Consider the following 21,662-nt stretch of genomic DNA (forward strand, 5'->3'; position numbering starts at 1 on the left):
TTTATATTTCACCTGCTCAGTGTCATGCCACAGACCTATCCTGACATTTTTCAGCTCAGAGCAGAACGTACAAATGGAGGAATCCTCCTGGTATCTAGTGGCTTAAAGAGTCATGGGGTCACAGGCCTGCTGGACAAGTGAAGGTGGGCATGAGGTAGTGGCTCAATCCACTGAACGGAAGGTTTGCCCTGGTCACTCCCATGTTTCATTCCAGACTCGGGATGTCCAGCTGGTAAACTGTACCGCCAACGCAGAGGGAAGGGAGGAAGTTCGGTTGTCTGGGGACCCCTGTCCGGGTGACTCAGGCCAGCCAATCCGAAACCAAAATATGTCTTCCCCAGAGCAGACTGGGGCGGACCGTGCTTAGCTTTTCTTCCCCAAAGGTTAAAATCTCATCTCCAACCTCTGGCCTGAGGACCCACTTTGGGTCCCTGGTCCCTCTCTCAGTATTTCCATTCTTTCAACATCTCCTGGGGGTATGTGTGTGGTGGGGTACTTTGCAGAGGGGACCTTTGTGGTCATTGGCAACCCTGCAACCGGACTGCAGTGTGGTAGTTCCACAAAGCTCACCTAGGGGATACAATGACAGGTAACCATGCCCACACAGCACCCACATCCATTTCCTGCTCCCAATAGCAAACTTCGCTTATGGAAAATGCAACTACTGGGGGACACAGGGCGAAGGATACAAAGATTTCTTTGCAACCTGCTATAAATCCACAGCCACTGCCAAACAAAAAGTTAAACACAAGCGTCTTACTTGAAGAAAAAGACCGTGGTGACCGTGGGGGTGGTGACTGTGGGGGTCGTGCACTCTGGGGCACGTGCGATCTTGCCTGGTTTTACCCTAACACTCTGGATCCTGATTCCGCCTTTCACTGTTTACCCCTCTTGGGGACTTAACATTTCCACCTCTTAGGTATTTCTGCTTCAAGGAGGAGCTTACAAAGAGCAATGTTTAACCAACCAATGCGTCAGTGTTGCCTCCTCGGGCTTTGGAATGCCCAGGTGGGAGCTCTAATTGGGAGTAGGCCTGCAGTGCCTGTTCTCCCACACGTGTGGTACCTGATCCTCCCCTTAACTGTGAACATGGGTCCAGCTTCCACTGCCCCCCTGCCCCGTTAGAGCTCCCCAGGCTCAGCCCATTCTTCTTCCCAATGAGAAGGAAAGAAGGGATTGAGGGCAGCGGTGGTGCTGTGGGGGCTCCGTTTCCCTTCTTGTCATTGTTTTCCTTTTATTTCCGTGAGAGGCACACACACGCACACTACACTCACACACACAAGCTGCGGGACCAAGGCGTTCCGGTGGACAGTCTCTGAGCTGGGGGGCTGGCGGGGCCAGACGCGTGCTGCCCCCGCGCTCTGGGAGCCGGGCTCCGGGGCAGCCCACGGGGCAGGACAGGCAGGGACGGTGCAGTGCTTGGGGACTCAGTGTCACAGGGTGGTGGAGGCTTAAACATTGGCTTTCTTGCCACCTCCAGGGCTGCCCCCTCTCCTTTCCAGCCGGCTGTAGGGCTCAAAGGCTGAGGAGCTGAGTTCATAGCAGGCGGGTAGGTCCAGGACAGGAGCCGTGGAAAAGCAGAGCGCTGGTGGAGGGGGTGGCCGTGGCGGGGACGCCGAAGCCGAGGCTGAGGTCAATGGGTTGAGGCACGGGGAGGAGTTCTTGGGGTCACCCAGCGAGGTGGCCCTGTGGCCGGCAGGTGGGCCCAGTGGGCCAGGGGTCAGCGCCAGGAGGCTTGGGGCCCTGGGCACGGACAGCAGCCGGCCCTGCTCCAGCAGCCGCAGGATGTTGGAGGTGGCAAAGGCCTCGGAAGCCGAGGAGGACGCCCGCTTCTCCAGGTCTCTGCTCTGGTCTTTCTTCTGCTTGGTGCGGCGGTTCTGGAACCAGACTTTCACCTTGGGGCAGAGGGTGGGGAGGGGTGCCAGAAAGGGAGAGGGGACAGGTGAAGGAAAGAGGGGTTGGGTGGGAGGAGAGAAGGAGAGGGAGGACAAGGAGGGCCAGGGAGTGGGGAGTGGGGGGCAAGGGTGGAGCGAAAGGGGGAGAGAAGAGCATCCAGAATGTCACTAAGGTCTTCCCACACCAGCCTGCTCGGGGTGAACCAGTAAGGGACCCACCCTCCAGATCATGGACATGGGTTGTGATCTAGAAGGTGGACACAGACTCCCAGTAGGCAGCATCTGTGGGCTCGCAGAACACTCACCTTATAGGGAGGGGCATGGCCCGAGAAGGGGCCCGGGGAAGCATGGGGTCCCAGGCAGGGATCAGCTGCCAAGTGTGAGGACCATCCCACTGCTCCTGGTCTCGACCCCCACACTGCCTCTGAAGGGAGCTTTCTGTCCCCATCTGTGTGAACCTTTCTGCAGCCACCTCCCCCCTCATGCCCTATAAAGGCCCCCAGGCTTCCTAAGGCAACACCAGGTGTGACAGCATACAGAAGACTGCCAAGGGGGCTTCCAAGGGCCACACACTCAAACCTGGGGACGAAGAGGTGCCAAGTCCTCCACATCTAAGTGCAGCCACCAAAAGAAGGGCAGAGAGAGGGGCGCCTGGGTGGCTCAGTTGGTTGAGCGGCTCAGGTCATGATCCTGAACTTCCAGGATCAAGTCTCGCATGGGGCTCCCAACTCCTTGGGGAGTCTGCTTCTCCCTCTGACCTTCTCCTCTTTCATGCTCTCTCTCTCTCACTCATTCTCCCTCAAATAAATAAAATCTTTTTAAAAAGGGGGGGCAGAGAGAGCCCCTTTCTCCAGGTCTAGGTCTAGGAGAGGAGGCAGGAACAGCCTCTCCCACCACCCGACACCTTTGCTCCAGGCCCCGTTCTAGTCTGTAGAAGAAAGTGGAGGCTGGGAGCGAAGCTCAGTGGTCAGCCCTCATGGTGCCGGGATTTCCTCCCCACTGTGAGAAGGAGAGGGTGTGCCCCTCACGGGGGGCCAGGAGCACTGAAGAATCATTTGTAGGGACTGGAAGGGCCTGAGAGGAGAGTCTGAACTCCTTCCCCAGCCGGAACGCTTGTCAACCCAGCACGGCTGCGCCCAGATTTGTGGCCCAGGAGTGCAAAGGCTGTGCTTGCTTCTGGCCTGGAAGTTTCAGAGGCTGGCAGCTGCCTGGGGCAATATGTGCCCGCAGGACAAGGTGGGGGGGCACCGAGAGGAGGGCGCAAGAGAAAAAGGATGGGGTGGCCTTGCTGGTGGATTCCAGCTTTGCGAGGGTGTAAGGGAGGCCAGCCACTCCTGTGGCTCTGGGGAAGGAGCCCAGAGGCAAGAAAGAGGAGGCAGGAATGGGAGGGCTGGCTGGGTGAGGATGAGGGCCCAGTGGAGGCCCCCTGGGGCGATGCCTGGAGACCCCACCTCCTAGGAGCAACCACCCCTCTAGCGCCCCCAATGGTGAGTCAGACCTGTTCTGAGTCAGGAAGGCGAGGAAGAAGAGTTCTGAAATAGACAGGAGTCTGGTGTTTTAAATTGGACCGGACTGAGTTTCAATGATAGAAATAACCAGAAGGTTATGGGATGTACTTGAGATTGAGGGCTTCCCTCCTTCCTTCATTCATTCACTCAATCATTCATTCAGTGGCTATGTACTGAGTGCCTACTACCTGCTGGGCGGTGCCCTCGACGTGGGGGGCGGGGAATGAGCAGGGATGAAAGCAGAGCAAATCCTTGGTGCAGAGGGGACAGCACCGAGGGAGAGCCGGAGACGAAGAAGGGCAAAGGATAACAGCGTGACTGTCAAGGGGCGTGAAGGGCTTTGGGCAGTGTCCCTCAAATTATTCGTGCTGAGGAACCACCTTAAAGTTTCCAGGCTGTTGTGGACCAATATTTTTGTCAAATACAATTAAAACGAATTACACTTACTTTGTGCCCCTGACGCGTCCTGGACAGGGAACAGTTTGCGGGGGACGCCAGCCCTGAGAACCGCACTTGGAGAGATACTGGTTTGGGCAAAGGCTGCAGGATGGAGGGGGAGAGGGAGAGGAGGGGACTAGCTCATTACTTCGTGGGTGGCAAACATGGCCTCTCTGAAGAGGTGACATGTGAAGGAGATAGCAGTAAGGGAAGGTCAAGGGCATTCGACTAAGTTGGCTGAAGGAAGCCACTGGAAAGAAAACCTTCCTGAGTTTGTCGCTCCCTGGAACTCCACGAAAGGGTCCCTCCAGACCCTTGGGGAAGTGGCTCTTGTAGGACCGAGGTACCACCCCAAGAATGTCCCAGCTCAGTTTCTCATCTCAAAAATGGGAACAAAAGGGCGCCTGGGTGGCTCAGAGGGTTAAGCCGCTGCCTTTGGCTCAGGTCATGATCTCAGGGTCCTGGGATCGAGTCCTGCATCGGGCTCTCTGCTCAGCGGGGAGCCTGCTTCCGGCTTCCTCCTCTTTCTCTGCCTGCCTCTCTGCCTGCCTGTGATCTCTGTCTGTCAAATAAATAAATAAAATCTTTAAAAAAAAAAATGAGGACAAAAATACCTGGGCTGTTGCAGGGATCAGATAAGAAAGTCCATGTAGATGGCTCCGCATGGTGCCTGGCCTACCCAATGTGAGCTCCTGGCTCTGAACTAGGGGGAGAGGACAGACCCAGAAGTCAGGATTCCTGTCCTGGGGAAGCTGAGGGTCCAGGGGGAGGGTGGCCCTGACCCACTCCTGGCAGCAAAGGGAGTGGCAGTAACAAGAATGTGATCCATGAGGAATGACAAAGCTTGCGTGGGTTGGGAGGGGAGCAGGGAGAGGGACATGTGCGTTGGCCCCAGGTCGGGGAAGTCTCCTGGGGAAGAGGGAAGGGGGGGCGGGGCTGGGGTCTGGCATGCCCATTTCTTGGGCCCTTATGAGCCACATCAGGGGCTGTCAATCCCTGAGATTACCTGGAGTCATTTTCTAGCAAAGCTGGATGCCCCTGCCTCATCCCAGCTCAGAATCTCTACAGGGGGAGGCCTAGGCATCCATATTTTTAAAAACTTTCTGGATGTGATTCTGGTGTGTGAACTGGGGTAGAAGACGCTGGAGCTGCAAAGGTGGGGGTGAGGCTCCAGGCCCATCTACTTCCTATCATCAGTCCCACGGTCCCTAAAGGGCCAATTTGTAAGGCTCAGCAAACAAGTAAGAGACAGGCTCATAGCCTCTGGGCTCGTCCCCCGCCCCCCTTTCCTCTAGGAAGCTTTCAATCCCACCACCAGGGCCACCCTCTCTCAGGGGTAAATCTGGGTACAGATCCTTTAAGGCCCAATTCGATGGCATACTGGATGGGCCTGGATCCTGTGCAGAAGCATACTTCCTGATGCTGGCCTCCCCTTGCTTTCTTGGTGCCCTGCTGTGTCTCCCTGCAGGCTGCCATCCTGCCTCCTCCCTCTCCTGGTTCCCCTGGAACTCAGTGAATGCTTGGGGCCCTCTTACCTGCAAGGGACCACAGGGCGAGTCAGTAAGTCGGTGAGTCACACACAAGGGGAGGGCCGTGGTTTTTTTCTTTTTTTTTTTTTTAAGGTTTTATTTATTTGTTAGAGAGCGAGCGAGCTCAGGCAGACAGTGGTAGGCAGAGGCAGAGGGAGAAGCAGGTTCCCTGCCAAGCAAGGAGCCCGACCGATGTGGGACTTGATCCCAGGACGTTGGGATCATGACCTGAGCCGAAGGCAGCCGCTTAACCAACTGAGCCACCCAGGCGTCCCTAGGGGCGTGGTTTCTAGCCGGCTGCCAGGACTAGGGAGATGTCTTCTGGGAGATCATCTGTCCCCCCTTCTGGGCTCATGGTTGGCCTTAAACCCCAAGCCTCACTGTGGATTTGGAAATGGCATTGATCTTTAAGAGGCTGCCTCCTGGGTGCCTGGCTGGCTCAGTGGGTTAAAGCTCTGCCTTTGGCTCAGGTCATGATCTCAGGGTCCTAGGATTGAGCCCCACATCAGCTCTCTGCTCAGTGGAGAGCCTGCTTCCCCTTCTCTCTCTCCGCCTGCCTCTCTGCCTACTTGTGATCTCTGTCTGTCAAGTAAATAAGTCAATCAATCTTTAAATTAAAAAAAAAAGAAGAAGAAGAAGAGGCTGCTTCCTGTGACTGTGGGCCCAAACCTATTAACAGTACTTGCATATCTGCAATGGCCCTGGTTTTTGTAACCTGGAAATTACCCCCTACTCTGCGGTTCCGGATGAAGTCATCTGGGGCAGAGGTGATGGGTATGGGGCTGAGGTAACTGTCGAGGAGCCAGAGCTGCTCTTATCCAAGCTAAGTGATGACCAAGTCAGTATTGGGATGTGGCCCTTTGTCTTCAGCCTCCAGCCTGTCTGGGGCCCTGGCCTTGAAAAAGTCCCCCAGGTCAGCCGAGTGACGGGGGTCCTGGAGCTAGCCTCCCACCTTCCTTTTCTCCAAAGCCAAAGTCTTCTTTTCTTGTTTCCGGCTCTGCCTCATACAACACATAAACAGCAAGCATCCAGCCCATGTCGGCATTGCCAGGTGCTGAGGAAACAGGAATACCTAAAACTCACCCACTTACCTCTCAGACACCAGTCGCAGGGCAAATGGACAGGTCAAGAGTTACAGGTAAGAGTTACAAGACAGTAGATGTTTTGGTAGAAGTAGCAAACAAGACAGTGAAGATCTTGGGGTCAGACAGACCTGGATTCAACTCCGGCCTCTCCTTGATTAGTGAGAATGGCATGGGGGCAAGTAACTTAAACTCCCTGGTCCTCAGTTTCCTTATCTTTAAAATGGGATTGTAATAATGCTTCCTCATAGGTTTGGGGTGATACTCAACGAGCTAACACTAGTGAATTCAGTAAAGTGTCTGGCAGGTGCTGAAGTCTTTCCAGCAGTGTGGTACCACATCATTTGAAAAATACAGAGGTTGTTAGGTCTTCCCTAGAAATTCTAACTTGGAACCTGTGGGCTGAGCGTGGAATCTGAGCAAGGAATCTGCATTTTAATGAGGACCTCGGGGGGGGGGGGGTTCTCCACAAAGGTAGTCTGTAGGCCACACTTTGAGAAACACTGGTTTAACCAAGCACCATATGTTCTCCTTGAAATGAACATGGGGACGAAGTGTATCAGGGGGTTTCTAAACATAGCAAGAACTGGGCTAAGTGGGACCATCCTAGTTCTCTGATGTGGGGAAGAGCACATGTCGCTTTGGGGAGGTGGGGGGAGGTGATTCTGATGGTTCCAAGAAATAGCTCTTTCTGAGACCCCCACCTGCTCTCCAGCCTTCAGGGTCTCGGCAAGGCCAGGGCCAGAGGTCACTTGTGTCCTGCCTGGTTCACTGTCCCTACATCTGAAGAATGCCTCAGCCTGCAGAACTCTGTAGGCAGGTGGAGAGGGAAGGCTTCGCTGTTCTGCCCACCAGGTCCTATAAAGGGGCTCTCATTAAAAGTGCAGACAACCTACCTGGCATATAGAGGTTAAGGAGGAGAGAGGGAATGAGAACGGGCCCTGAGTAAGCCCATGCTCTCTCTCTGCCTGAATTAGGACCCTCCTGATACCCAGGAAGAGGGCAAAGATGCTTGTTGGCAGGAGGAAGAGAAGTGGACAGAGGCAGTTGCTTGGAGAGCAGTTGGGGGGCATAGTTGGGAGCTCCAGAGGGCAGGGCTGTACTTAGCATTGAAGCCCTCGGCTCCAAAATGACCTTCAGCTTCCATTCTCTACTAGGCCTGCTACACCATGGTTCCTGTTTTGGGATTTCCACAAGACTGTGCCTCCTGTTTCATCCCTTAGAAGTCCATCTATCATTTGAGCACACTTGAAGTAATCTCTTATCCTTTCCCCCAGAAGAACCCAGACCAAGACAGTTAGGTAAATCAGAGAAACATCAACCCCGTGAAAAAACTCAGACATATCTTCCTGACATTTCCACTTGGATCTCAGACTGAACTGATCCAAAACAAAACTCTAGATTCTTCTCCCACTGTCCTGCTCCTCCCCGGCTTTCTCAACTTCTCCATGTGGGATGTGGCATATGTGACCATTTTTCCACATACATCTGTTCCAGTCCCAACCAGTTCTCTCTCCCTTGCCCAGTGGACATAATTCATGATGAGCAAGTCCTAACAGGTTCTATCTCCAAATCAGAGTACGTCTCAGATCAGTTCACTTCTCTCCTTCACCATCACCCGGAGCTTGACACAACATGGCAGTGGCCCCAACTTGCCCTCTCATCCACATTCTCCAGATGTCAGAGTGATCTCTGTAAAATGCCAGTCCTCTCTTCAACACCTCACTGTGGCTCCTAAACACTATCTTCTCTGCCCTACCTATCTTCCCTATTACCCTCCAACTCCAGCCACACTGGCCTTCTGACACTTCCAGAACATTCTATGCTAGTTCCAGGTCTTGCCAGTTTACTCTGAGTCTTGACTCCTCTTCTTCTGGCTCTTCCTCTGGCTGTTTCCTTTCTGTCATTCACACCTCAGCCCATCTCCTCAAAGAAGCTTTCCCTGATGACCCCAAGGAAAGATGTCTAGTCTCTATTTTATCATGTTTTATCTGCCTCATAGCACTCATCACTCTTTAAATGCTATCTGTCAGGGCGTCTGGGTGGCTCAGTGGGTTAAAGTCTCTGTCTATGGCTTGGGTCATGATCCCAGGGTCCTGGGATCAAGCCCCGCATGGGGCTCTCTGCTCAGCAGGGAGTCTGCTTCCCTTCCTCTCTCTGCCTGCCTCTCTGCCTCTCTTGTGATCTCTGTCTGTCAAATAAATAAATAAATAAATAAATAAATAAATAAATGCTATCTGTCTTTCTCTGCAGAATGGAAGCTGCTATGAGGCTAAGTGCCTGGTCTGTTGTGCTCTGGGCTATGTTTCCAGTGAAGAACAGTACCTGTATGTAGTAAGTATTCGGTAATATTTTTTTTTTAAAGATTTTATTTATTTATTTGACAGAGAGAAATCACAAGTAGATGGGAGGCAGGCAGAGAGAGAGAGGGAAGCAGGCTCTCTGCTGAGCAGAGAGCCCGATGTGGGACTCGATCCCAGGACTCCGAGATCATGACCTGAGCCGAAGGCAGCGGCTTAACCCACTGAGCCACCCAGGCGCCCCTCGGTAATATTTTTGAACAGAGGTATGGGTGACTATATGGAGCATTCCACTGAATTTTAACTATATAACCTAAAGCAAGTTACTAACCTCTCTGAGTTTTCCTGAAATGGGGATAGTACTACCCATAAAGCCATCTTTTTGTAAAAATTGGTTGAACTAATGAATGTATGTGCCTACTTGATTTTTATTTTTCTTCAAGATTTCTTTTCTTAAGTAGGCTCCACGCTGGGACCTCATGACCCTGAGATCAAGACCTGAGATGAGATCAACAGCTGATGCTAACCAAATGACCCACCCAAGTGCCCCTAAAATATTTTATTTTTAAGTAATCTCTATATCCAGTGTGGGCCTTGAATTTATGACCCCGAGATCAAGAGTCGCATTCTCCACTGACTGAGCCAACCACTTTCCCCAAATATTCCTGCCTTAAACTTTGAACATGTTGGGCGCCTGGGTGGCTCAGTGGTTAAGCCGCTGCCTTTGGCTCAGGTCATGATCTCAGGGTGCTGGGATTGAGTCCCCGCATCGGGCTCTCTGCTCAGCAGGGAGCCTGCTTCCTCCTCTCTCTCTCTCTCTCTGCCTGCCTCTCTGCCTACTTGTGATTTCTCTCTGTCAAATAAATAAATAAAATCTTAAAAAAAAAACAAAAACAAAACTTTGAACATGTTATTTAATTTCTTTGTGCCTCAGTTCTCCTCTCTTTAAAGCAAAAATAATAAAGGCCTCTTCTAGTATTTAAAAAGTGTACATATTTAGGCAAACCATAAGTGACTCTTAATCTCACAAAACAAACTGAAGGTTGCTGGGGGGAGGGGGCTGGGAGAAGGGGGTGGAGTTATGGACATTGGGGAGGGTATGTGCTTTGGTGAGTGCTGTGAAGTGTGTAAACCTGGTGATTCACAGACCTGTACCCCTGGGGATAAAAATATATGTTTGTAAAAAATAAAAAATTAAAAAAAAAAGTGAACATATTTGACCTTTGTCCCTGGTTCTAGATAGGGAGCCCCTAAAGCCCTGGGAATTCCTTGAGTGATAGGAGTGTCTTTTGTCATTGATAACGGGTCCCTTTAAGCCACATCTGAGATTATGCTAACAAGGTGACTCAGGGTGGGCCCTGCATAGTTTCAGGTGGCAGCACTGGTCCCAGAAAGACACCACCCTCCATGATTAAAGGTTTGGAGTCTCCAGGAAGGGGAGGGGGCTGGGTTATAAAGACTCTTGAACAGTAAGGACTCAGAGAGCTTCTGGGTTGATAAGCATGTGGGAGTCTTGGGGTCTGGCACACCCAGAAACTGTACAGAAGCTCCTCGAACACCCTCACCCCAACAGCTTGCTCTATGGATCTCTTTTGGCTGTCTCTCTCCCCTGCCCCAAACTGGGCTATTTCTGAGTTCTATCCTTTACAATAAGCCTGTACATGAAAGTGAAGTGTTTTCCTGAGTTCTGCCAGTCATTCCAACACACCGCCAAACCCGAAGAGGGAGATGTGGGAACCCCCAATTTTCCAGCTGGCCAGTAAGAAGTACAGGTGGCCCAGGGGGGACTTGCACCTGGCACCAGATGGGAGATTGTCCTGTGGGACTGAGCCTTACGTGGCTGTGTCTGTGCTCACTGCAGGAGTCTGCGTCAGAACTGAATTGACTAGTTTGACACCCAGTTGGTGGGAAACAATGGGAGAACTGGTTGCTCTTGGTGTTGGGAAACACCACACATTGGGCGTCAGAAGTACAGTCTGAAGAAATACCTCCCTCCCCTCCCACAAGGTTGTGGTGAGGACGACAGGAGTTAGGCCACCTCGAGTACTTAGAGCCTGGTACAGAGGACCCGGTAAAGGTAAAGGTCAGCTGTGCCTTATAGGACCTACAAGGCCTGGGGCTGGGGAAAGAGAAAGGAGGGGAGTAAGCAAGAGTCATTAAGTTGAGGATTCCCTGGGTGGAGGTGGGGGTCTCTGTTTGCCCAGCTGTGTGCTGAGCTCCCCAAAGAGACCTGAAAAGGAGATGTGGCTTTCAAACACATTCTTGTCCCCCGGAAGTGTATGCTAGCTAGTGCCCAACACACACACACACACACACACACACACACACACACACACGCTACACACCATATGGAAGGGTCTCTCAGGTGGAGGTTTTATGGAAGTCTTCCTGGAAGAGGAGGGGTTTGCCCTCAACCATCAAGGGCAGGTACACTATGGTGTCTAGGGCGCAGAGCAGGGGAAGGATGAGGACAGAGAAGGAGCAGAGTTTCCAGGTATAGTGTGTGGGCAAAGCGAGGCCAGGCAGAGGGCAGTTAGGATAGGGAGGGGCAGGTACAGAGGGGTGACTCTCTGCCTCATTTCGTTCCAGGAGCTCTGGCCTGGCTCAGCCACTGCAGCCCTCTGTCTGGCAGAGCCGGGCTTGCCAGCCTCTGTACTGAGCATAGCTGGGGTAAGGGTCCTTGTTGCCCGGGGCCATCTGCCGGGTGGTTCGGGGGTCTGCGACTAGCAGCTGCAAGAAAACAGGTCCAGGTGGAGATGGCCCAGGCTTGCAGGACAGCAGCCACCCCTGACTTAACTGCACTGGGTTGCCTGGAGGCCTTGGTGAATTACTCTGCACAGAGCCCACAGAGCAGCTCCTGGGCACAGCAAGTCCTCAGTGGTATTATTACCATTATTGTTATCATGCATCTGTTACAGCTTGAAATGCCTCCAATCACACAGAATGCATGCTGACTTTACAAAAGGTTCTCCTTTGGGTCAAGCTTATTATTGTTAAAATGCTAAGCCCTTCCTAGGTGAAGGGGGTGTTCAGACTCCTCTCCAGCAAGAACTTCCGAGGCACAGTGGGATAAAGGGTGTGTATGGAGGGTATGTATGGAGGGGGGGCACAGGGAAGGCCCAGAATGGGGAAATAAGTCCCCAATTCAGTTCTTTTTTTTTCTCTTTTTTTTTTTTAATTTTATTTATTTATTTGACAGAGAGAGATCACAAGTAGGCAGAGAGGCAGGCAGAGAGAGAGAGAGGAAGAAGCAGGCTCCCTGCTGAGCAGAGAGCCCGATGCGGGACTCGATCCGAAGACCCTGAGATCATGACCTGAGCCGAAGGCAGCGGCTTAACCCACTGAGCCACCCAGGCACCCCCCAACTCAGTTCTTTGATGTTTCTTCTCTTCCTGGAATCTTTTCTCCTGGCAAGCCAACCCCTCCCCATCCTTTCCTGCAAGGTCCCTCCAGCACCAACACCCCCGATTCACTCTCTGCATCCTGGACCCCCTCCTTCCTATTTCTCTGGCTCTTTCTCATATCCCACCCCAAAGTGGCAGATGCATTCAGAAGGCCCCCTGTGGGCCTACTGGCGCCAGTGCTCTCTTGTTCCCACTGTATTTACTGCTCTGGTTTACCTCTAACTCTCAGCTTTTCCCTGATACATGTCTGAAGTCCTCCCAAGCTGGGTCTCCCAGTAGCAGCCCACAAGGCCTCACACCCCCACAAAGTCCCCAGGCTTGCAGGCCACGGGTGGAGTAGCCTGGCCCTGCCGGCTTACCTGGGTCTCGGAGAGATTCAGCAGACGGGCCAGTTCAGTGCGCTCCCGGCCCACCACATACTGGCAGCGCTGGAACTCCATTTCCAGGCGGTAGAGCTGCTCAGCCGTGAAGGACGTGCGGGTCCGCTTGGGCCGGTCTAGGTCCAGGCCCTTAGGCAGGACGATCTCCCGGATGGTCCCCTTGGCATCTGCAGGGGCCGTAAAAAGAGGCCAGTTAGTTCACTAGGCAAGGAGTTAGACCACCAACAATCATCTTCACAAGAGGCAGTGTGATCTAATGGGGAGCTCTTCCGCCTGGGTCTGGCAATGTGGTGTCTGACAAGTGGCTTACCCTCTCTGGGCTGAGCTTCCTTCATCATCCAATGCAGTGTGTTGTATCTATTGGGCAAATATATGTGAACGGGCCTCATTACAAATTTCAAGTCCTCTACCATAGTCTGGGCAGAAAGGACTCACTCTGACTCAGCCAGGATTCTGTTCCCTCGGCAGAGTAGAAGGACAAATGGACAGAGATATACCAAGTCCTCAAGTGCAGAGGAAGGGATGGGTTAGAACCGGACCTGATCACTCAGGTAAGGCTTACTGGAGGAGGCATCTAGGACCAGGTCCTGAGCCCTGTGCTGGCATGTGCATGCATGGGGGAACACTCAGTCCACAGACCCTCCTGGGATCCATGAGGAAGCTAGCCAGTGTGGGGTGGGGGGCAGCCTAGGGAGCTGGGATCCCCAGGAAAGAGCCCAAGGACCACCGCCACCACATCAAGCTGCTGCAGTGCCTTCCAGAGACAAGATTTCTACCACTCCCCTAGTACCTAGTTCTGAGCAATAGGACCACCCTCCTGGGTCCTAAACCAATGCCATCTGTGCACAGGGTCTCCAGTATTTTGAAGCCTCCTCAAGAGTGGCTGAAATCCCTGAAGCCTATGTTCACTAGATATTCCCACTCAAAGAACTGAGAAACAACAACTAAATGTGAGGCAAAAGTAAAATGTGAATTGGAAGGGGGGCTTGCTATCTATACCTCAGCTTTAATTATAGGGGCAGAGATGATCTGTGTTCTCCCTCTAGAAGCATATGGCGGGGTTGCTCATGTTTTAGGCGTAATAAAAACAGACACCTCTGCCATGTGTGCTCTGGGCCAGGCACTGTTCTACGCACCCAAACCCTCCTAATGTCTCAGTGGAGCTGAACTATTTATTAGTCCCATTTTACAGATAGGGAAGTGGAGGAAAACATTTTAAGTAACTTAGCTGAGGCCGCACCGACACTATTCCATCGGCTGTATAAATACCCTCACTTTACCTTATGAAGACCATCTTTTGGTAATGCGTAATGATTCAGTGGATAGGGTGCCTGGGTGGCTTAGTGGGTTAAAACCTCTGCCTTCAGCTCAGGTCATGATCCTAGGGTCCTGGGATCGAGTCCCGCATCTGGCTCTCTGCTCAGCGGGGAGCCTGCTTCCTCCTCTCTCTCTGCCTGTCTCTCTGCCTCCTTGTGGTTTCTATCTGTCAAATAAATAAATAAATCTTTTAAAAAAAAAATGATTCAGTGGATAGGTTATAATGACGAGAACTCTGGTCATGGATACAGAAAAGGAAAAAAAACAACTTTGGTCAGGGGTACAGGAAAGGACCTGAGTTTGGGATGTGCTGTCTGGCAAGGGACTCCTGTGAGCCTCACCACTCTGGATTCTGCTTCTAGAATCTCTGCCCTAGAGGGTAAATCTGACCCACTCCCCGCCTATCCTCCACCATATGATCTAGGAGACTGGTACTTTCTACATTCCGAAAAGGTGGGGAGGTAGTATTTGTGACCCCGTTGACTGGGTCCCCTTTGTTCAAGTCCTGTTATTTCCAACTACGAGACCTGTCTCAGAACTTTGTCACAACACCCAAGTGACTCCATCTCCAAAGGCCTTGATTTTATTAAAAGTGTTTTGGGGTGTGTAGACTGGAGGAAGGGTGGCAGCTGTCATATGTGGTGCTGGCAGCTTCACATCCCTCAGTGAGCCTCTGGAGACCACCTGAGCCTGTGTTCCTGACCACTGGGGTCAAATCACACATGTCCCCTGTCCTTTCCTCCTTGTAGAAGAGCCGAGATGAGCATTCCTGCCTCAGGGAACAGACAAGGTCAGCTCTTCCTCTCAGGGTCAGGGAAGGCAGGAATCCTATAGGCAACTTGCCCGTTAGTTATCAAAACAGGCTATTAAAACAAGCATAGGAAAAGATACCCAACATCGCAAGCCAGTAGGAAAAGGCAAATTAAAGTCACAAGAGATATAAATTAGAATAGCTAAAATAAAAAATACTGAGAGTTTCAAGGCTCAGAGGATGCAGAGAAACTCAATCTCTCAGGCACTGCCAGTGGGAACATACCTGGTACAGCCACACTAGAAAATGACCTGGAACTTTCTTAAAGGGTTGAATATATATTACCATAAAACCCAGTGACCACACTCCTGGGCATTTATCCTAGAGAAACAAAATCTTAGGTTCATGGCAAAACCCATACATGAATGTTCACAGCTGCTTTATTTATAATAACCACCCCCATGGAAACATGCCACTGAATGTCCCTCAGCAGGTGAGTGGTTAAGCAAATAGGGGTACAGCTAGTCCATGGGATATCAACTGAGCCACCCAGGCACCCCTTGATAATGTTTTATAGATATGCAAAATGTCACTTTTGGGAGAAGGGGCACCTGGATGGCTCAGGTGTTAAGTGTCTGCTTTGAGCTTAGGTCATGATCCCAGGGTCCTGGGATCAAGCCCCACATCACATCGGGCTCCCTGCTCAGCAGGAAGCCTGCTTCTCCCTCTCTGCTGCTCCCCCTGCTTGTGTTTCCTCTCTCACTGTGTCAATCTCTGTCAAATAAATAAATAAAATCTTTTAAAAAAGATATAAAACTAGAGCTGTAAAGGAAAGACAAAGAATATAACCAACTATATTAAAGCTAATGCCTTTTGTAGGACCAAAGCAAAAATTTTACCAAGATAATTATTTTTATTTTTATTTATTTATTTTTTTAAAAGATTTTATTTATTTATTTGACAGAGAGAAATCACAAGTAGTTGGAAAGGCAGGCAGAGAGAGAGAGGGAAGCAGGCTCCCTGCTGAGCAGAGAACCCGATGCGGGACTCGATTCCAGCACCCTGAGATCATGACCTGAGCCAAAGGCAGCGGCTTAACCCACTGAGCCACCCAGGCGCCCCCAAGATAATTATTTTTAAATTGAAGAAAAACCTTTTTAAAAATGTAAAGAAATTATCTATAATGCAATAATAAATGATTTTTTTAAAAAGCAAGTTGTCTAGTCTAGACTGAAAAATGGTCAAATAATTTATCTGGGCCATTTAGAGAAAAAGATGCCAAATGACCAATAAACGTAAGAAAAATGAGCAGAGCTTCACAGAAATCAGGATGCTGCGAATTCACATGATGGAAAATCATTTGTCTCCCGTAGGACTGGAAGGGCATTAATTAATGGTTAATAAATCAATGATGAACTGTAGGAGGTGCCACACTCCCATTTAATGTTGGTAGGACTGTAAATTGTCACCACCTTTTCATTATTTATTTATTTATTTATTTATTTTTAAAGATTTTATTTATTTATTTGACAGAGAGAGAGATCACAAGTAGGCAGAGGCAGGCAGAGAGAGAGAGAGAGGAGGAAGCAGGCTCCCCGCTGAGCAGATAGCCCAATACGGGGCTTGATCCCAGGACCCTGAGATCATGACCTGAGCCGAAGGCAGAGGCTTTAACCCACTGAGCCACCCAGACGCCCCTGTCACCACCTTTTTAGGCTACATAAGACACACGTAACTTTTGCCCTAGCATTTTATTTTAGTAAGTATTTATTCAGAAAAGCATACATTCAAGTGCTCCAAAGTATATGTAAGTATGTTTGCTACAGCTTTGTTCAAAATATTGAAAATCTGAAAGAAACCTCAAGGTTCCCCACAAGGGAAATGACTGAACAAATGATGGTAATTCACACTACAAAATAGTGTGCAGCAATTTAAAAGAAGGACAAAGTATTTACATGAACTGACATTAAGTGAAACAAAGTTTCAGAATAACATATGCAGTAATATCCCACTTAAGTAAATGAAACACATATTCATATCAAACCATTCAATACATATTTAATGAGCACCTACTATGTACCAAATATTATTCCAGGGTCTGGAGATACAGAAATGAGCAAAAGAAACAAGTTCCTTGTTTCCTTAGACCTTGTACTGTGGACAGAGAAAAACAATAAACTTTAAAATTGAGTATGTATGTAACGACAAATGCTGGGATGACAATAAAACAAGATAAGAGGATATTGCTGACCCTCTCCAAATTACCAAAACCCAATAACCATAGGGTGTGTGTGTGTGTGTGTGTGTGTGTGTAGTTGCTACTTTAGCTATAACAGAGAAGACTACTCATCAAAGTTAAGTTAATGGATAAATTATGAATGCCATTTACCAGTGTTTCCAACCACTCCCCAGCACATGGTAGGGTTGTACTAATTTTCTGCACATTGAAATTACAAATGCCTATATGACTGACTTTGGCCAAAAAGAAAAGAAAAGGTCACCTTCAGGTGGACACTTTAAAAACTGGTTCATAATCTGCCATGGCCCTTCCCTCTCACTGGGAAGGTCCTGGAAATAGGAGTCAAGATGGCCGGTCATCAGCCTGGATCTCAGAGTACCAAACTGAGCCTGAGCCTACTTGTGATGCACTTATCATGAGAGTGAGAAGTACACTTGTGTTTTATTCAAACTCTAAGATTTGGGGTTGTTTCGGAGGCAAAACCTAGCCCCCTGGACACAGCCCCCTTCCCTGAATTTTTCCTTTTCTGGGTGGAGTTTGGGGGAAGGACCCAGAAAGAGGGACAGCTTTAATTCCAGGGCCTCCTTGTGGGTAGGGACTTGTTAGGATGAAAATGCACCCCTGAAGCTTGCTGCCTTTCTGGTCTCCTCAAAGAGGCCTGAGTCCTAGGGGGATGGGAGAGGGTGATCCAGTCAAAGGAGACTTTGCCTTGGGGGAGGTGGTCATCTCTGACTAATAATGGCTAGCCACTGCCCCTGACCTCTAGGACCAAATATTACCCACTCCTGGTCCCTCGCCCAGTGGATGCCCACAGAGCCCTTCCTGATTTCAACCCCTGGCACCCGGGTAGTTCCTTTGCATGATGAGCTGGTAATGTGCCGATTTTAAAACGTGACAAGGTCCTTCCTTTTTTAATCTACAAGGTGATTATTATAAAAATTCCTTATGGAAAATTCATCTTCGAGTTTATTGGGAAAATTAAAAATGGAAGAATAGTGAGGAAACAATGTGAAAGAATGAGGCGAAAATGATTGCTTTATCCCCCACCCCGCCAGTAGAACATATTACAAATCTACAGCAACTAAAATGGTATGATGCCGGCACAAGTATCTGGAAGCAAATCGACGCATATATGAGGATTTTTATAAAGAAGACATTTCAGGGGTTCCTGGGTGGCTTAGTTGTTAAACACCTGCCTTCGGCTCAGGTCATGATTCCAGGGCCTGGGTGAGCCCAGCATTGGGTTCCCTGCTCGGCGGGAAACCTGCTTCTCCCTCTCCCTCTGCCTCTGCTTGTGTTTCCTCTCTCACTGTCTCTCTTTCTGTCTAATAAATAAATAAAATCTTAAAAAAAAAAAGAAAACATTTCAGATTAGAGGGAAAAAAGATAAGATTATTAAAGACCTGGATTTTGGGGTGCCTGGGTGCTCAGTGAGTTAAGCCACTGCCTTTGGTTCGGGTCATGGTCTCAGGGTCCTGGGATGGAGCCCCATATGTGGACTCTCTGTTCAACGGGGAGCCTGCTTCCCCCTCTATGCCTACTTGTGATCTCTCTCTGTGTCAAATAAATAAACAAAATCTTAAAAAAAAAAAAAAAAAGACCTGGCATTCGGACAATTAGCTCATTATTTGGAATAAAATAATTCATCTCACACTGTGTGCAAAAATAAACACAAGATAGATGAAAATCTTCATATAAAAATAAGCTCTAAAAATTGAAGAAAAACACAATTTTTTAAAAAGGAAAATAAAGGACAGATTTGAGTACCCAGAAATTAAAGCTTTTGCAGGACAAGACTGTTAAAAGACAAAAAACAGATTAGGAGAAAATATTCATAATACCTGCATAGCAGAGCCCTAATGTCTGGTACAAACAGCTTCTAGAAACTGAGGAGTAAAGTCCAGCGGTGAGAAACTGAGCAAATTTTATGAAAGGTTTATTCAGAGAAGAAGAAATTCAAGTGCCTAATAACTATGAAAAAATACTCAACCTCAGAGGGAATCCGAGAAAATGAAAGTTAGAACAGCAAATGAGATGCAGCTTTTTCTTTTTCCAGATGCCATATTTTATCTATCAGCCTGGGGAAAATGTGCTGGCAAAAATGAGGGAAATATAGGCCCTTTCAAGCTCCGTTTTTATAAGAATATTTGTAGAGGGCAATTTCACAATACCTAGCTAAATTAAAAACTGCAATAATTCCATTGTCCTAGAAATTTGATAGAGGTTTCTATGCCAGAGAAATATTGATACACTTTGATAAAGACAGACCCACTGGGGCATGGTTTGTAAGAGAAAAAATAAAGGAAAAGGTTCAATGTTTATCAGTAGAAATATTGTTAACAAAATCACAATATTAGTCATGCCTTTGGCTTTTATGCAGAAGTTAACAAGAATGAGGTACATCCCCATATATCAGTCTGGATGGATGCCCCTTACATGCTACTTTACAAAAACAGCAAGTATGTACAAACCTGTTTTTACAAAGAGCAAAAAGTAAGACTACACTGTGTGTGTGTGTGTGTGTGTGTGTGTCTGGGTGTGTATGCTTGTTCCTACATAGAATCAAGTCCGCAGGATAAACACCTCTCTTCTGTTCACTGTTCAGGATCAGAAGCTGGTCAGGGAGGAAAAATTTTCCCTAATCTTACCTTGCATACATTTTTGTTTGGTTTGTTGCAAAGACTATTGTAACAAAATTGAGTTTTATCTTCAGTTTAACAAGAACTTTCTAACAGAACTAAATGACCCAAGAGAAAGGACCATTAGATATGATTACAATTTAAATTTGAGTGCAGGGAAAAAAAAAAAAAACTCACAGCAAATTTTTTAAAAAGGAAAAGATTTGGGCGTATTTGCAACACATGTCACAGGAAAAGGTATTATTTCTTTAGTAGAAAAATAGCATTCACAACTATGAGAAAATAATAAACACAGAAATAGCTAAGCACATGAATAAAAAATTCACAGAAGAGGAAATTAAAATGAGGACTAAGTATATGAATACATGCTTAACTCACTAGTAATTAAAAATGCTAATAAAAATACTTTTTTTTTCACTTGAAAAAACTTCACTCTAAGAGTCAGTATACCTGGGTTGGAAGAATGAGGAAAATGGCACATTTATACACAATTGCTGGGAGTATAAATTTTTGGTATGAATTTTGGAAATACTTATCATAATTTTAATATGATACATGTGAAATATGCTTATTATTTTAAACATTTTATTATGAGAAATTTCAAACATACACAAAATTGGAGAAAATAGTAAAGCTCTGATGTACCTATTCCCCAACTGCAACGATTATAAATTCAGGAGCAATCCTGTTTCTTCTGTCCTCATTAATTTTAAGCAAATCTCAGACATCATATCATTTCATCCGGAAATATTTCTCTGTGTATCTCTAAGAAAGACTTCCTTTTAAAAAAAACTACAGTACTACTGTCACAACCAAAAACATTACCTATCATTCCTTAACATAAAAAAGTCCTACACATTTCCACATTTTTCAGATTGTCTCATGAATGGAACTTTAAAAAAAAAATCATCTGTCCAAATTAGGATACAAAGATGTTCACTGACACATTGTGTGTAGTAGTGGAAAAGTAGAACCAACCTAAATATCCATCAATAGGGGACTGGCTAAATTAATTATATCTGAAGTATGGAATATCATGCTGCTGTTACAAAGAACAAGACAGTTCTAGAGAGCAAGGTGTCTACAAATGTTTATAAAATGGAAAAAATTTTGCAAAAACAATCCCTACTCTTGTAATATATCACTTACATCTTTCTATTTTTCAATTAGTAGAGAAAATTTGAGAGGTGATATCCTGGGAGTATACATGATTTATTGGGGAAAAGAAGTTTCCACTTACACATGATCTAGCAAAACAGCATGGTTGGTTTTATCATTGGAAGGTTATTTTATCCGTCAGAAAATAAGACATCAGAAGGAAATTATAAACTTAAAAAAACCTGCAACACATATTGAAAGCAATGAGTTACTACCCTTAATGCTGAGTTTCTACCCATCAGCACAGAAAGGAATATTTGAAAATTAAAAATGGTCAAAAGAAACGAGTTAATAGATAACACCGGAAGAAATATACTGGTCAGTAAATATGAAAAGATAGTTAGCTTCACTAATAATAAATGAAATAAAAATTAGAATGCCAGTGAGGCACTACTTAACACCTATACCATTGACAAAGGTAAAAAAGATGCGTAATGCCCAATATGGGCAGAGAGAAAAGATGAGGATGTAAACTACAAAGAACAAGATGACAATATGAGGGTATAAATTGCAAAGAATTAGTATCTATCAAGATATACAATACAAACTGTGGTGGCAAGATTTGGCGATACAGGGGCGCCTGGGTGGCTCAGTGGGTTAAACCTCTGCCTTGCGCTCAGGTCATGATCTCAGGGTCGGGGATCAAGCCTAGCGTTGGGCACTCTGCTCAGCGGGGAGCCTGCTTCCTCCCTCCTTCCCCCCCACCGCCCCGCCTGCCTCTCTGCCTACTTGTGATCTGTTTCTCTGGCAAATAAAGAAACAAAATCTTTTTTAAAAATTATTTTTAAAAAAGATTTGGAGATGCAAGCACTTACAGGAATTGTTGCTGAAGCTGGAGCTTGGGTGGGGGTGGGTAGGGAGTGGGGTGGTATACCATAGACGGAAGGCAATTTAACATTATCTTCCAAATTACAAACACAGGGGCACCTGGGTGGCTCAGTGGGTTAAAGCCTCTGCCTTCAGCTCGGGTCATGATCCCAGGGTCCTGGGATCGAGCCCCTGCATCGGGCTCTCTGCTCAGC

General features: G+C 47.9%; 1 protein-coding gene across 1 annotated transcript in view; it reads right to left on the minus strand.

Moving 5' to 3' along the window:
• Nucleotides 1–1,136: 1,136 nt before the first annotated feature.
• Nucleotides 1,137–21,662, minus strand: part of VAX2 (ventral anterior homeobox 2) — a 28,923-nt gene continuing 8,397 nt past the window's right edge. Inside the window, exons 2-3 of the mRNA XM_082744037.1 lie at nucleotides 12,516–12,703; nucleotides 1,137–1,895 (exon numbers count right to left, since the gene is read on the minus strand). Coding sequence (XP_082600163.1) covers nucleotides 1,452–1,895; nucleotides 12,516–12,703 — 632 coding nt within the window. The 3' untranslated portion in view covers nucleotides 1,137–1,451. The remainder of the gene's footprint in view (nucleotides 1,896–12,515; nucleotides 12,704–21,662) is intronic.

This window comes from Mustela nivalis, assembly GCF_964662115.1.
Source record: "Mustela nivalis genome assembly, chromosome: 8".
NCBI classification, from domain to species: Eukaryota; Metazoa; Chordata; class Mammalia; order Carnivora; family Mustelidae; genus Mustela; species Mustela nivalis.